The sequence below is a fragment of the Drosophila miranda genome, chromosome 4 (genome assembly GCF_003369915.1).
Source record: "Drosophila miranda strain MSH22 chromosome 4, D.miranda_PacBio2.1, whole genome shotgun sequence".
Lineage (NCBI taxonomy): Eukaryota > Metazoa > Arthropoda > Insecta > Diptera > Drosophilidae > Drosophila > Drosophila miranda.
This window is the reverse complement of record NC_046677.1, coordinates 23,215,077-23,228,302: the sequence shown is the minus strand read 5'-3', so window position 1 is coordinate 23,228,302 and position 13,226 is coordinate 23,215,077. Positions and strand designations below refer to the sequence as shown.

At 43.0% G+C, this 13,226-nt stretch overlaps 3 protein-coding genes and 1 long non-coding RNA gene across 6 annotated transcripts in view; 2 read left to right on the top strand and 2 right to left on the bottom strand.

Moving 5' to 3' along the window:
* LOC108163360 (putative mediator of RNA polymerase II transcription subunit 26) overlaps positions 1-13,226 on the top strand; it is a 115,810-nt gene that overhangs the window by 54,393 nt on the left and 48,191 nt on the right. The window lies entirely within an intron of this gene.
* On the bottom strand, positions 4,824-5,262 carry LOC108163362 (trypsin inhibitor-like). The gene is made up of 2 exons (XM_017298611.2): positions 5,130-5,262; positions 4,824-5,043 (listed from the first exon to the last, which is right to left on the bottom strand). The coding sequence occupies exons 1-2, from the start codon at positions 5,194-5,196 to the stop codon at positions 4,862-4,864; spliced, it is 249 nt and encodes an 82-aa protein (XP_017154100.1). The 5' UTR covers positions 5,197-5,262; the 3' UTR covers positions 4,824-4,861.
* On the top strand, positions 5,338-6,289 carry LOC117188685. The gene is made up of 2 exons (XR_004472795.1): positions 5,338-5,464; positions 5,889-6,289. It is a non-coding gene; the product is annotated as an uncharacterized LOC117188685 (long non-coding RNA).
* LOC117188682 (chymotrypsin inhibitor SCI-I-like) lies at positions 5,491-5,895 on the bottom strand. The gene is made up of 2 exons (XM_033392877.1): positions 5,781-5,895; positions 5,491-5,729 (listed from the first exon to the last, which is right to left on the bottom strand). The coding sequence occupies exons 1-2, from the start codon at positions 5,866-5,868 to the stop codon at positions 5,551-5,553; spliced, it is 267 nt and encodes an 88-aa protein (XP_033248768.1). The 5' UTR covers positions 5,869-5,895; the 3' UTR covers positions 5,491-5,550.

Here is a 13,226-nt window from a genome sequence, read left to right as displayed (position 1 = left end):
CTCCGTTTGCTAGTATTTTCGTTTTACATTTTTCCTTCAAGTATATACCCATATAGTATCTAGCAACCAATCCTTTATTCCATCCATTATTTATTATTTAAGCCATGCCTCAAACACTAGGGGAAACCCTCGTTCGCTAATTACACAACAACATCATTCATTCGTCTGTCCCCTCTGTTTGTCTGTTTCAGCAATTATCTGATCAGACACAACCATCCATCCAGCCATCCATCCATCTACCATTTTCATACCTATCCATCCAGCCATCCATTCCACTAATTCGAATCGAAAGGCACGTGCGGCATAGTGTTTTTCCACTTAGCACTCGCACTCCAATCCGGATTTCATTAGTCGATTTAACATTTGTTTTTCATCATTCTACCCACAATGGCATTTAGCAGGGCAATGTTAATTTCATAGCGAAATATTTTCACATGATAATAGATATTTTGCGAGCGTCGCTATGTTTGTGGCGTCTGTTTTCGGGGTCAGAGATGGTAAAGGGAATAGCTGCTGCCCTTTGGCCAAGGCAAAGGTCCCTCGTCTCATTAGGAAAGGTTTCAACCCCCAAAAAGTAGGCAATGAAAAGGTGATACAGTGCGATACAGGTATGGCAGGCTTTATTATAGAAAAGAACTTTGTTCCAAGACTATATTTAATCGATTTAGATAAACTAGTACGAGAACGTTTTCAATATATTTTAAGAAGTGATTCAATAGGTGATTGTATCGACATCAAACAGACTTTAAGCTGTGACACTCACCTTATACACACACATACGTATTTATGGTCAAGGATATAAATATATCCTTTCCACATTTAGATAAACAGAGAGAGAATGGAAGGGACAATTTTCAGACCCATTCCCGAGACCCAAACCCGAGACCCAAGACCCAAACTTGGATCTAACTTGAGTCATTATTATATCATTTTGCTGTTGTTGTTGTCACACGCTTTTATGACATGTTGTGAAGGACAGACAAGGATCAGGGATCACAGGAAAAGGAGACCTGAAAAGCATTTATTTTCGGATTGGGGATACAAAAAAAATAAAGGACAAAAGTTCATAGCTGTGACAAGGGGCCGCCCATCACCATCATCACCATCACCATTGGTCCTGGCAGTCGTCCTAGTCATCGTCAACGCCAAAGTCCAGTGCCAGTACCAGTGCCAGTGCCAGTCCCAGTCCCATCGATAAGAAACGCAAAACGAAAACAGGACAATGGAACAGGACAATGGGCCTTCAAGCTACGGCTGTAGCCACACGCACGCACACTCCTGTGTGTTCCATATCCGATTCGTCCTCGTCGGCGACATGCTTTTTCCTGTCTGTGCCTCCATTTTTATTTATTTTTTTTGTATGTGTGCCTTTTCCCCTGCTCCCCTTTTTCTGCTGCTGCCTTCTGCGTCCCGGTTTCTCCTGCCATCTCCTGTCTCCGCCTGTCTTCTTCTTTTTCCTCCTGCCATCGCCAGCTGCCGCCTGTGTCTGCCCCCTGTCTCCTCCTTTCGTCCTGCCTGTCTGTGTGAGCTCGTTTCACTTTTGACTCTGTATTGGTGCGCGTGTCTGCCGCCTGGCGTCCGCCGCCTCTACGCCCCGCATCGGCCTGTCGAAAATGTTTTCCATTTCAGTTAGCAAATTATGTCGGCCAAAAGAGAGAGACAGCCACAGACTGTGTGAAGGAGAGTAGGGGAAAGGACAAAAAAAAGATATATAAATGAAAATTTCAGACGCGACGCAGTTGGTAATGAATGGAATGTGGCACGGAGTGGTGGCCAGAGGATAGGGGGTCTAGGGAGTGGCAGACATTGTTGGTTATACAATAGGACGAAGGACACATTGAAAAAATAGGTTCTGCCTCCCGTACCCAGACCGTGCCCCTCTTTGGCCTGCTTTTCTGCTGCTGCTGCTGCTGCTTCCTCTTGTTGTCTCGGACTCCTCGAACCATGTTCTGTTCATGCCGCTAATGCCACCCCGACCATGCCACTTGGGGCTTTTATGGGGTCTCGACACTGGCGACGCTTTCCACTTGAATTACGCGACCAGCGAGGCATACTATACTCCCAGAAGGCAGTAGGGGAGAGGTAAGTCGGGGAATTGGGGAACGGACAACATAAAGTTGCAAAATTGTTGCAAAAGAAAACACACAAAGGAAAAGGACGAAAGACGAAACAGAACTAGAGCACAGGATAGGGAACGGCAAAAAAGGGAAGCAAGTGGAGAGACGAAAGAAAATAGAGTAGTGGAGTGGAGTGTGGATTGTGGAGTGGTATGAAGGAGACCGGAAGAGGGAGCACCAAGCAATGGGAGATATTCGCCATTTTGAAAACTATGTACAGGAAAAAGAGAAAAAATATACTGAGGGGATATAAGTACTTTAAATACCCTTAATTATTATCATCTGTTTAGAAGAATATCAATCATTTTCGATATTAAAGCGACTCCAAATCATCAATAGTTATCGAATTTTATTCGATTTCGATAACTAATTGAGTTTTTCATGTTGTTGTACTCGTATTAATCGATTAGAAATCATCACTAATTATCGAATATTATTCGATATCGATAAAAACTCTTTCTCTTAGTTTTCCTTACTGTCGAAGGAATTTTCTTAAGAAAAATGTATGATGTATGATGTGATTCGCTAATGAAATTTGCGTTCTTGCTATCAATAGACCTTCTGTGGCGGCAAGAAGACTGCAAGAAGCAATGTTTCAGACCCAAAAACTGAGGCACTGGCTGGGATGCTTAAGTCTTTGGGGCACAAAGAGTTCCTCGTCAATGGTACTATCCTCGTTTAGAGAGTATATAAAAGCAGATTGAATGGCAGGACAACTGTGGAAAAATACTAACAAAAGAAAAAAGAATACAAGCAGAAAATGGCTGCCGGCAATCGTTGTGTCATCGATAATAAAGATTAAAAGTGATATGGAAATGCGCTATGATAAAACCCACAGAGGGACAGAGAGAGAGGGGGAGATACAGAGAGCCCAGCAGAGGGTGGGGCAAGTGGGTGGCAGAGGCAGTGGCAGTGGCAGATTGTTGTTCGGTTTTTGCCAGCTCTCGCATCGCAAGTGGTTGACTAACAAAAGAAACTGCAATGCCATTGTAAATAGTCGTCGGAGGGACACTCACACACACACACACACACACACACACACACTCATGAATACACTCATACAGCTTTTAGCTGCCTTCTGGTACAGTGGAGATCCTTCGAAAGAGTTGTGGAAACTAACGAAACAACAGCGCCCCTAAAGACGACCCACTTTCCAAATAATTCCCACCCCATCATTCCTCTACAGAGAGTGCTGACTGTATTAGCATTCCCCTCATTCGGATTCGCATTTGGATGTGGATGTGGATGTGGCTCCATTATGCCAGAGCCTCGTCAAGAGTATGCTTCTCCATTTGCAGGATTGTACTAAATATGGATATGGTACTCGTACTCGTACTGGCGCTGGTACTGGTACTGGTATGTGGGCGTGTGTGGTTCACCAAAGTGGTGCACAAAGTGCTGCCGGCGACCAGCAGAGAATGTGTGAGAAATGGAGAATCCTAAATACAGAGAAATACAGAGAGTGAAGGGGAGAGAGAAAAGGTCTCACTCTGTGAGACTACGAATGCTGCTGGTTGTTGGCTGTCGGTTGTCGGTTGTTGGCTGCGGGTTTTCTCATTTCAAACAAAACGACCTTCAACTCTTGCTGGCAGAAGAAAACCCCAGCAGCAAACCAGGAATCAGGTCATGTCCAAAGAGGGTGTGGGGACTACAAAACCAAAAATTGTAACTAACAAAACTATGTTGCCTGCTCTCTTGGCCAACTCAAACGCAGAATTCAGTTTGATTTTCGCTTTACAGTACTTTGAGGCATTATACATTATGCAACAAAAAAGCAACCGCAAACGAGAAGAGCAATGAAAGAATAAGAGAGAATTGTGAAAGGGAGAATGATTTCTCAAATATTGTACTTATCCTCTGTTATATTAGATCATGGAAATCAGGTTGATCGATTGATTTCTTGGTTGAAACCACAACCGAAAGATCCATAGACCAAAGGAACAAAAGCCAAAGACTCCTCCTCCGAAACTCCTCGACCAAATCGGTGGGGATCTATAGTATTTATTATACCCGGTACACGAAAACTTTAGGAATATTCTGATTTTAAAAAAGAAATTTTGCATATTAATTCGCAGAGGAATTTGTTTGGAAAATTATTATTGTTCCCATTACATCCATAGAATTTAAACTTTTTGCACCGATTCTTCTTCTGATGATAGGTATAACGCATCACCGCTGCAGTGGTCGTACAGCCCCTTTCAAAGCCATTTTGTTCCATTCTTAGAGCACACATCGCTGCATGGCACAAGATATATTGAGAATTGAGATCCATTGAGAATCGGAATTCCGTTCTCTCGTTATACTCACGATCTTTTATCCTATGTGCTGCAACTCCAGACAGACACAAGACGATGCCTACGATTGAAATAAGCTTCATTCTCGATGGTGGATGGATGGTTGATTGATGGTGTCTACCAGAATATATGGACCGACTATACGGATTTTTAATCTATCAACTAAAGGATTGCGAATTTTGGTCCACAGAATAATACGATTAGTTCCGGGTAGGAACTTAAACCGAAACCAACCTGATTATTACCAAATTCCAGAAGCAAAAGCACCGTACCATGACTGAAAGAGCCTGTCTAGACATTCAGGAAATACAAATATGATGGAATTATACATTGTGGTCCGCAAACTGTCTTATTTTAAGCTCAGCACTACTGAGAGAGATCTGACGCCAAAGAGAGAGAAAAGAACGAAACATTTGTGGCTTCTGCTGTATTATTTATGCAAAGGTTTATTTATTCCTTGCATTTAGCTTCGCACTCCTCTTTCGTTTTGAAATGATTCTCGTTCGTGATTCCACAGCTAAATAACCATTTCTGGCACTCCTTCAAATTTTGATAATAGCTATATCTTGGAAAAACGGTTGCGCAGAACGAATCTCCGTAGCCATGCTGGGCCGGTTTTTGTCCACAAATTGCTGCAGGAGAGTGTTTTAGTTTTAGTGCAGATATGTATCAATCGAAATCTATTGCGATCTCTTTCCCATTCTCTCGTTATACTCACGATCCTTGAGGGCCCGTGAAAGGCCAGACAGGGCCACGATGATGACAACAACGGAAATGAGCTTCATTTTCTTGGTGGTTTTGATGGACTCCACTGCTTCTTTCAGATGATGCGGAGCGACTAATGTTATTTCTAATATTAAGAACTTATAAAAGGTGGAGTCAGAATGAGTTCTGGAAAGGGAATTAAACCGAGACCCGAATTAAATTGAGAACAGAGCCCTTAACATCGCTTTCATGCCAAATAAAGATCAAGGCCATAAAGGGTTGGAAACTAATTTCATTCTCGTTGTGGATAGTGGACTGTTTCTGCCGAATATTATGGTTATAGGAAGTGTATGTGTATAAGGAAGTCCATTCAGTTCCACTGCATATCCTTTTATTGCTGAAGAATTCGTGTATATAGTTTTAGCAATGGTTTATTACATGCATTCGGCCTCGCATCCAATTAAGTTGAAGAAATTATTATCATTCTCACCACACCCGCCGTACAAAAAGCCCTTGCACTCGTTTGTATTGTTGTAATAGCTGAAACGTGGCTCAAAGTCGTAGCAAGTGGTATTTCCATCTGAGTTTTTGCCCGGTTCTTGAAAACAGATCGCTGCAAGAGACATCCATTCGATCATTCCAATATTCTCTTGGTTATACTCACGATTTTTTATCTTCGGTGGCTCAATGAAAGGCTCAACTCCAGACAAAGCTAAGATGATGCCTACGATGGAGATAAACTTCATTCTCATTGGCAATCTGTATCTTTCAGATTATTGGGGCGACTACTAATGTGTAACAAAAGCTGTTAGAATTCCCCTACACAGAATAATTTCATTCGTTCTGTGAATGGCATCGAAGCATTCACTGAAACCATGACCGAAAGACAAAGACACGCTGATTTACAGGCTATCAGTGCCGTAAACGTCAAAGTTCAAAGCCAAAATGGACGAAGATGGAAATTCATGGACTGCTTTCTAACTTGGCGGTTCTTAAGATCTTAAAAGAAAAGTTATTTTTTGGAACTATATTCTTATTAAACAATATTCCTATTCCTCGCACATGTCCTCGCATTGCTTTTTAGTTTTAAAACGATTTCTGTTCCCGCCACATCCGCCGTATATGAACTCTCTGCACTCCTTCGTCTTGGGATCGTAGGTAAAATTTGGTATGCCGGCCAAACAAAAACCGGAGTATGCTGTTTCTTCATTACAGCTCGCTGTAAGACACATTCGTTGCAGATATATATATCAATATAATAGTGACATCTTTCCATTCACTCGTTCTACTCACGATCCTTTTGGGCCCGTGAAAGGCCAGACAGGACCAAAATGATGCCTATACCGGATATGAACTTAATTTTCATTTCGGATTGGTGGTCGGTTTCTACCAGATGATCTGAAGCGTCTGATCGGATCTTATTTAGGAAGTGGGGAACGCATTTCTGCATCTGATTTCATTAGTTCTGGTTCTGGTCTTTAGTTCTGCAACATTTCTGCTTTCTTTCCTGAGTTTAGGAGATTGGGGAAAATCGTGCAGAATTATGTTTACAAGAGGAACTTCTGAATAATATTTATTTAGCAATGGTATCGTAGATTCTTTTTGTTATCCTATGGTAGCTATTACTTTCATTTTTCTATTTAACCAATGATATATTAAAGTAATATTCATGAAAAATCCAATTCGAAACGTTTGTCTAAGCATTTACGTTGACTTTCATCGATTTTCATAAAGATTTTCAATCAAATTTAAGATTTAGTTAAGGAAAAGTGTGTTTAAAACTGAATTCAAGTCAACATCCGTTGCAAAAGGCACTGTCACAAGAGGATAACAGCCACCCACTGCCTATCAGAGCCCACTATCCATTCACCATTCTCGATTTCCATGGCGGAAAATCATATTTCCGTTGTTGCTGCTGCTTCTGCTGCTGCTGTCATTTGCATCTACGTTGCATCTACCCTTCGCTATAGTATGTACATATATATATATATGGCATGGATGCAACCCCCTGCCCTGCTGCATCCACATCATCATCTTCTTCATCATCATCATCGGATGGGTTATAATCGTCAACTGTCAGACTGCGTTTTGCGGTCGCTCGCAAATTGAATGTAGGTCGACCAAAAGCGAGCCAACGAGAGCAGCGTTGGCCCGACAGTCGCGTGACCGCAGAGAGCCATCGATCAGAGACCCAGTAACGAGCGCCAGTGCGAAAGGAGGGGCATGCAACCACAGAGAGCGAGAGCGAGAGGTGAAGAGTCGTAATGAATTGGCCGCCTCCATGTCTGACATGTCTGGCGGGGACAGCACCGGACAGCCCCGGCCTTTTGGGGGCAGCGTGTGTTGCGGTCAGTCAGTGTCATGAGCTTTTGACATGCACCACCCACCCGCACTGCATGCCCCACTCTCAACCAATGGGTAGTGTCGTCACTGTCACTGTCTGCCGCCTATAGCCGCCTATTGTCGTAGGCTGTTCTACTTTTTTCTAGCATAGTTTTGCAGATGTCTATTTTTTTTTTTTTTGTGCTATATTTGCCTGTGGGCTTGAGGCGAGGATAACCTATATATTAGAGAAACTTCCTGTAGATAAGGAAATAGCTATAGAACAGATTTGCACTAGATTTGGTTTAAGATTGAACTTTCTGGCGTCTCTCATGGCTCCTCTCTCGAATAATTCAAAATGCACTGCAACAAATCATTTTCCATATAAAACTTTTCAACTTTAATTAATATTATATCTTTTATTACATTTAATACATACAAAATCTATTAAATTACCTTCATTTTCTCAACTTTCCTTTGGTCAAAGTCGCTTTCATCTTTTCAAAGATTTTCCTTAACTTCTGTTGCATTTGTTAAAGATAAAGAGGGGAGATTCAAAGGTAGAGGAGATACATATATGTCTGATGTATGTACATATATATATATAGAACATATTTTTCATTCCAAATGTTTCCTCCTTTCTCTGCTTTTTCCTACTTTGCTCCCCTATGGTACATGCTGGCCCCAAAATGTATGCTATGTTTTTTGTGTGTGCCGCCCCTGCCGCTGTCTCTGTCGTTACTTTCAGACACTCCTTTTTGCAGTTGTTCACACAAATACACCCGAAAACACACACACACACACCAAGATACAGGCACATACAAGCATAGAGGCAAACACAGACAGAGGGCGACTAACTGATTTTTAGGTCGATGGCGTAAACGACAGAACGACCAACGAATGAACGAAGGAACGTCAGGCGTGGTCTGGTCGGAACCAGAGCCAGCGCCAGCGCCAAAGTCCGGGTCGGATCGGTGGCGGTGTCGGGATTCCGGGTTTTTGGGTTGGGCGGAGTACGGGTCTGGGTCTCGTCTGGGGTTTTGGGCGGGTCTGGCACTCATCGTTAGCACACAGACAGCAGCAAAAGCAAATACATATACACATATACCCAAACAAGAACACGCACACACACACATATATATATGTATATATATACTCGTATATTCAGGCAGACATCATCGTCATCTCTGCTCTGCCGGCGTTTGTCCGCTGTTTTCCCTCGTTATGGTATCAGCGAGCTGTGCGGCACAGAACCATCCACCATGCCACACCCCACTGCTACAGACCCCCCACCATCCTCTAGAGAGCACCAGAGACCAGACCAGACCTAAACCAACATGAACATCGCTCTCGACGAAACGAAACGAAAACCAAACCAAACCAAAAACCCCACTCAGGGACCAGTTCTTCTTCTTCTATTTTCCTTTTTTTTGTTTTTTCCACGGTCTCCACAAATTTGGTTAGACATGAAGCAATTTTTACGTTTCCTTAGCGAAGGGTATAATGGTTTCGAAAAGGATCTTGGAACCTTAAAGGATAATCAGCAATAGTCGGTAGGGGTCGCCCAGAAATCGGCTTCCTATATACTTATTGATACTAGTATGCTGATATACGGCATTCTGTCAAAAAGGTGGACTTATTGTTGTAAAGAAATACTACAAATAAAAGCCTTTAAATTGAATGTAACAGGATTTCACAAAGAACGGAAAAATTAGATTAAAATGAGGGAAAAATATCATAGATCTTAGATAGCATCTTCCATAGGATCAATGGATCTGCTAAGGTAGTACCTACATATATCTAGATCTGTATAAATGATGGATCTTTTAAGAATATCAATGGGAATATGGACTTATAGATGGTATCTATATGGATATTTAGAGGTTATCTATAGGAATATCGTATATGTTTAAGGATATCTAAATATTCGGTTCTCCACACTTGCAAAAAAAACCCCTTTCCTTTCTTTTATTTTTGCTCAATTTTAGCGCAATCTCTTTCTCTCTCACACACACATACTCCTCTTTCACATATACAGTGTTCTCCCACTCTTTCGATCTCCCGTCCACCCCCCTCTCTAGTGTTTGCTTTGGCTGTCGCCAGATGGCGCCCGGCCCACTCTTTTGGGTTTCCTTCTTTTTTTGGTTTTTTTGGCGCGCACTTTTCAGGCTTCTTCTTTCTATATAGCAGAGAGGTTTTCCCTGTGTTAGTGTGTGTATATATGTATATGTACAGCTGGAGCAGTTTTTCATTCATTTCGTTACTGTCGAGCACAGCAGCCGCCGAGACAGCGACAGCAGCGGCAGCGGCAGTGCCTGTGGATTTTTGGTTCGTTGAATTTTTGTTTTGTGCTGCCTTGAAGGGGCGATGGAAGGGGCGAAGATGGGTGGAGGATGGAGGGGGTTTTTCTGTGGAGGTGGAGTGGTTGGCTTTTGGGTGGTTGTGGGGTGTTGCTGGTTTTTGGTGCTGCCTCTGCTGCTGCTTTTGGTCGTCCTCAATGTGGCCCGCATTGTGCGCAAAGGTTTTTTCCCCATCCTTTACTCCCACCCTTCGCTCTCTCTCTCTTTGTCGCTTCTCTTGGCTTTTTCTCCTCGTCCCAGCTGTTGTTTGGGGCTCGTGTGCTTTCTGTTTTTTCCTTTTTTTTCTTTCAATTTTTCTCTTTTTTCTTTTTCAGTTATTTTTTTTACTATTTTTTCTTTCTTATTTTTTTGTATATTTTTTGTTGTTGCTTTTGTCTGCTAGACGTGTTCCTCTTACGACTTTTTGTTTTTCTTTTATTTCCTTACTCTTCTTTCGTTTTAGTTTTGGTTTTTCTTTTCGTTTCTCCTCTTCTCTTCTTTCCCTAAGTTTATTCCTTTTTTTATTTATTTGTTCCTTTTTTGTTTCCCATGTAGTTTTTCCTTTTTCCCTGCTTTGCCGTCGATGTCTAAGCTGGGGAATTTATATGCCATGTGCGTCTCATATTTTTACCCAACGTTTCCATGCGGGTCACTCCTCCACTCCCTCCCTCCCGCTCCCTCTATATACCTCTCCGTGTGATTCCCCCTGGGGCGCGGGTGTTGCAAGACACATTTCCCCATACTTCCTACATATTTCTCTATATATATTTTCTATATTTGCTGCAAAGCTTAAAGAAACAGCAGCTGCTTGTGGCACTATGAATGTGTGTGTGTGTGCGCTGTGTTGTGTGTTGCAATTGAAAATGGAAATCTATACATTTTCTATAAATATATGACAATTTTCAATGGAATCAATCATCTAAATCTTCTCAAAAGCTCCTCTCTCTTTCTCTCTGTGCAAATCCCATTTCCTGTTCGACTTTCAATTGTAGATCATAAATTAAAGCATACTTAAGCGGGGTGCCCCATTCTTTGCTGCCACTTGAAAGGGGTTGCTTCTGTTGCTGCTGCGGTTGAGGCAGTTTTCTGGGACTTTGTCACGTTTTTCCCAAACCACTAGCAGAATTTTCCTCCTGGGAAATGCCCAGCGAAAGGCAAAAGGAGTGGAGAGGAGAGGAAAGTGTCAAAAGTTTGGCTTAACTTCTCGCACGAACTTCTTCTCAAGTGGAAAATGCACACACATACAGAAGAGGGAGAACACACACACAGACATACAGAGAAAGAGGTACAGATAGAGGGAGAGTGAGAGATGGAGAAAGCGGCTGCTGGGCTGCCTTTTGCGGTTGTCTCCTTGATTATGCTGAACATTAACATTATCCCTTTTGGCTTTCACTCTGCTCTGTGTGTGTGTGCATTCCCCTTGTGTCTGTGGCATGTCTCCTGCATGCCTGCCCCATTAATCCTCCATCCCTTGCTCCTGCCACTTTTCGCTACTACTAATCAAGGATGTCGCTCCCGTCGCCTGTCGTTGTTCTCGGGCTGCCTGCCATGCCTGCCTGCCTTGACTGTCTGACATCTGTCTGTCTATCTCTAAGACCTTCTCACTGTCTTTATCTCTATCTCTCTCTCTCTCTCCCCCCCTTTCTTTGCTGAAACCATCTCTTTCCTTCTTTCCTGTCTATCTGTCTGTCCCTCTGTCAGTCAGCCTCTTCTGGCTGCCTCTTCTTGAGTTCTTGGGAAATTTTTGGCATAATTTGCATATTCAATGAGCTTTTGCATGTTTACTTCTCAACGGCGCTTTCCCCTGGCAGACAATGCCACACACAAACACGCACATACAGAAACACAGACACGTGTTACATAACTTTTGGGTACGTGTCTGGGAAACGACGCGACTTATTCCTGCCACACCTTCAACCTCCTTCTCCTCCTCCGCCACTCGACTCTCCTGCTCAGCTCCAACTTCCACTCTACTCTCTCTCTCTCTCTCGCTCGTGCTCCACTCCTGCTGCTGACTTTTACACGTGGCAGAATTGTTTTGCCGGCAGTAAATTAAATTTGTTTGCCTTTCCATGTGTAAGGCCATGGGAGAGGCCTACAGCGGAGCAACGAAAGGCAGGGCCGGCTATGTTCCAAGGTAGAGAAATAGAAGGTAGACGTGCTTTATATTTTTCAGCAGGTACTCGTAAATAACAGCCATAAGCCATTTCCGAACCCATATAATATTCAGGCAGGCTCCGGCTTTCACTTACTTTTGCGTTTTCAACCCGTTTTAGCAACTCCCGTTTTCGCATGTTTTCGTTTCACGATTTTGAAAAAAAAAAACCTTAAACGTCGCATCATAATAAATATTCTTATATAACAGATTTCCAAAAATCATTGTGATTGAGGATCATTCTGGGTATCGAATATCTTGGTGTCGTGCCACGTGTCGAGGCAGAAACTATTCCGAATAATTTTGTGCACTTACAATAGTCGGAAAGTAGGTTTAGTGTTAGTTTTTGGCCCTTCCTTCCTTTAAATATACCTTGGTCTGGCAATAATACGGGCGTACGAGCCACAGCGGTGTTGTCTTACCAATTTTGTGAAACGCCCTACACCTCCTCCTTTACCTCTGGGACTCTCTCTCTCTGTCTCTCTCTCTTGAAAAAGTGCCAGCGCGTGGTTATCCTTTTTGTGCAGCTCCCTACATCTCCTTTTCTCTCTTTCTATAGGCTTTTCCCTCTCTTGCTGTGTGTGTTTTTGGGATTTTATTGATTAACTATCTATAGCTCCCCCTCCTCTCCCGAACGCCTATTTATGGATAATTGTTTGCTGAAGTTTAAAGGTTTTAAAGTCTAGCCAAAATTGGAGGAGAAAGTAAACCAAAATTAAAGAGAATATAGACCAAAAAATGGTAAGGAAAGTGAAGACCAAAAGGGAAAGAAAGTACACCCCCAGAGATGAAGGGTGCAAGGGGGAATAAACATTGTAGAGGCATTGAGGGAGGGTGAAGGTGTGTTGCAGGTGACGTGACGCTTCAAGGACACCTACCTATGATGGGGGGTGGGGGGCGTGTGGCGTGCTTACCTTTAATATTTACTCAATGGAACACACGGTGGCGTATGCTTAATATTATCAAGTATTCCCTTTTTCGAAGGCCATTAAGGGGTGGGCCATGGGCCATGGGCATGCCCATGGTAGTAGGTCTCAGCTTTAATCCCCTGCTTGTGGCACCCGCACTTCCCTCCCTCTGGGCGTTTGTCAAGTGCTTCTTTGGTCCCAAATCCAGTGCCTAAGCAGCGACATAGCAACTGAAGTTATGGGAGGGAAGAGCGCCCTAAGCCCCCGCAAACTCCTTCGTTACGGCCCTCTCCTTAAAGCCCTGACTGCAAATTAGTGTAAGTGTGCAGAGGAGGGGCGCTGAAAGGAGGAAAAAACTAGCAGGAAAACTCCTTGTCCTGGGGCAC

Excerpts from the sequence above, each read along its gene's own strand:
- LOC117188682 (XM_033392877.1), bottom strand. The coding sequence starts at position 5,868 with ATGAGAATGAAGTTTATCTCCATCGTAGGCATCATCTTAGCTTTGTCT. Across the intron at positions 5,730-5,780 it reads GCCACCGAAGATAAAAAATC|CGATCTGTTTTCAAGAACCG; the intron begins GTGAGTATAACC and ends TGTCTCTTGCAG.
- LOC108163362 (XM_017298611.2), bottom strand. The coding sequence starts at position 5,196 with ATGAAGCTCATTTCCGTTGTTGTCATCATCGTGGCCCTGTCTGGCCTT. Across the intron at positions 5,044-5,129 it reads TTCACGGGCCCTCAAGGATC|CAATTTGTGGACAAAAACCG; the intron begins GTGAGTATAACG and ends ACTCTCCTGCAG.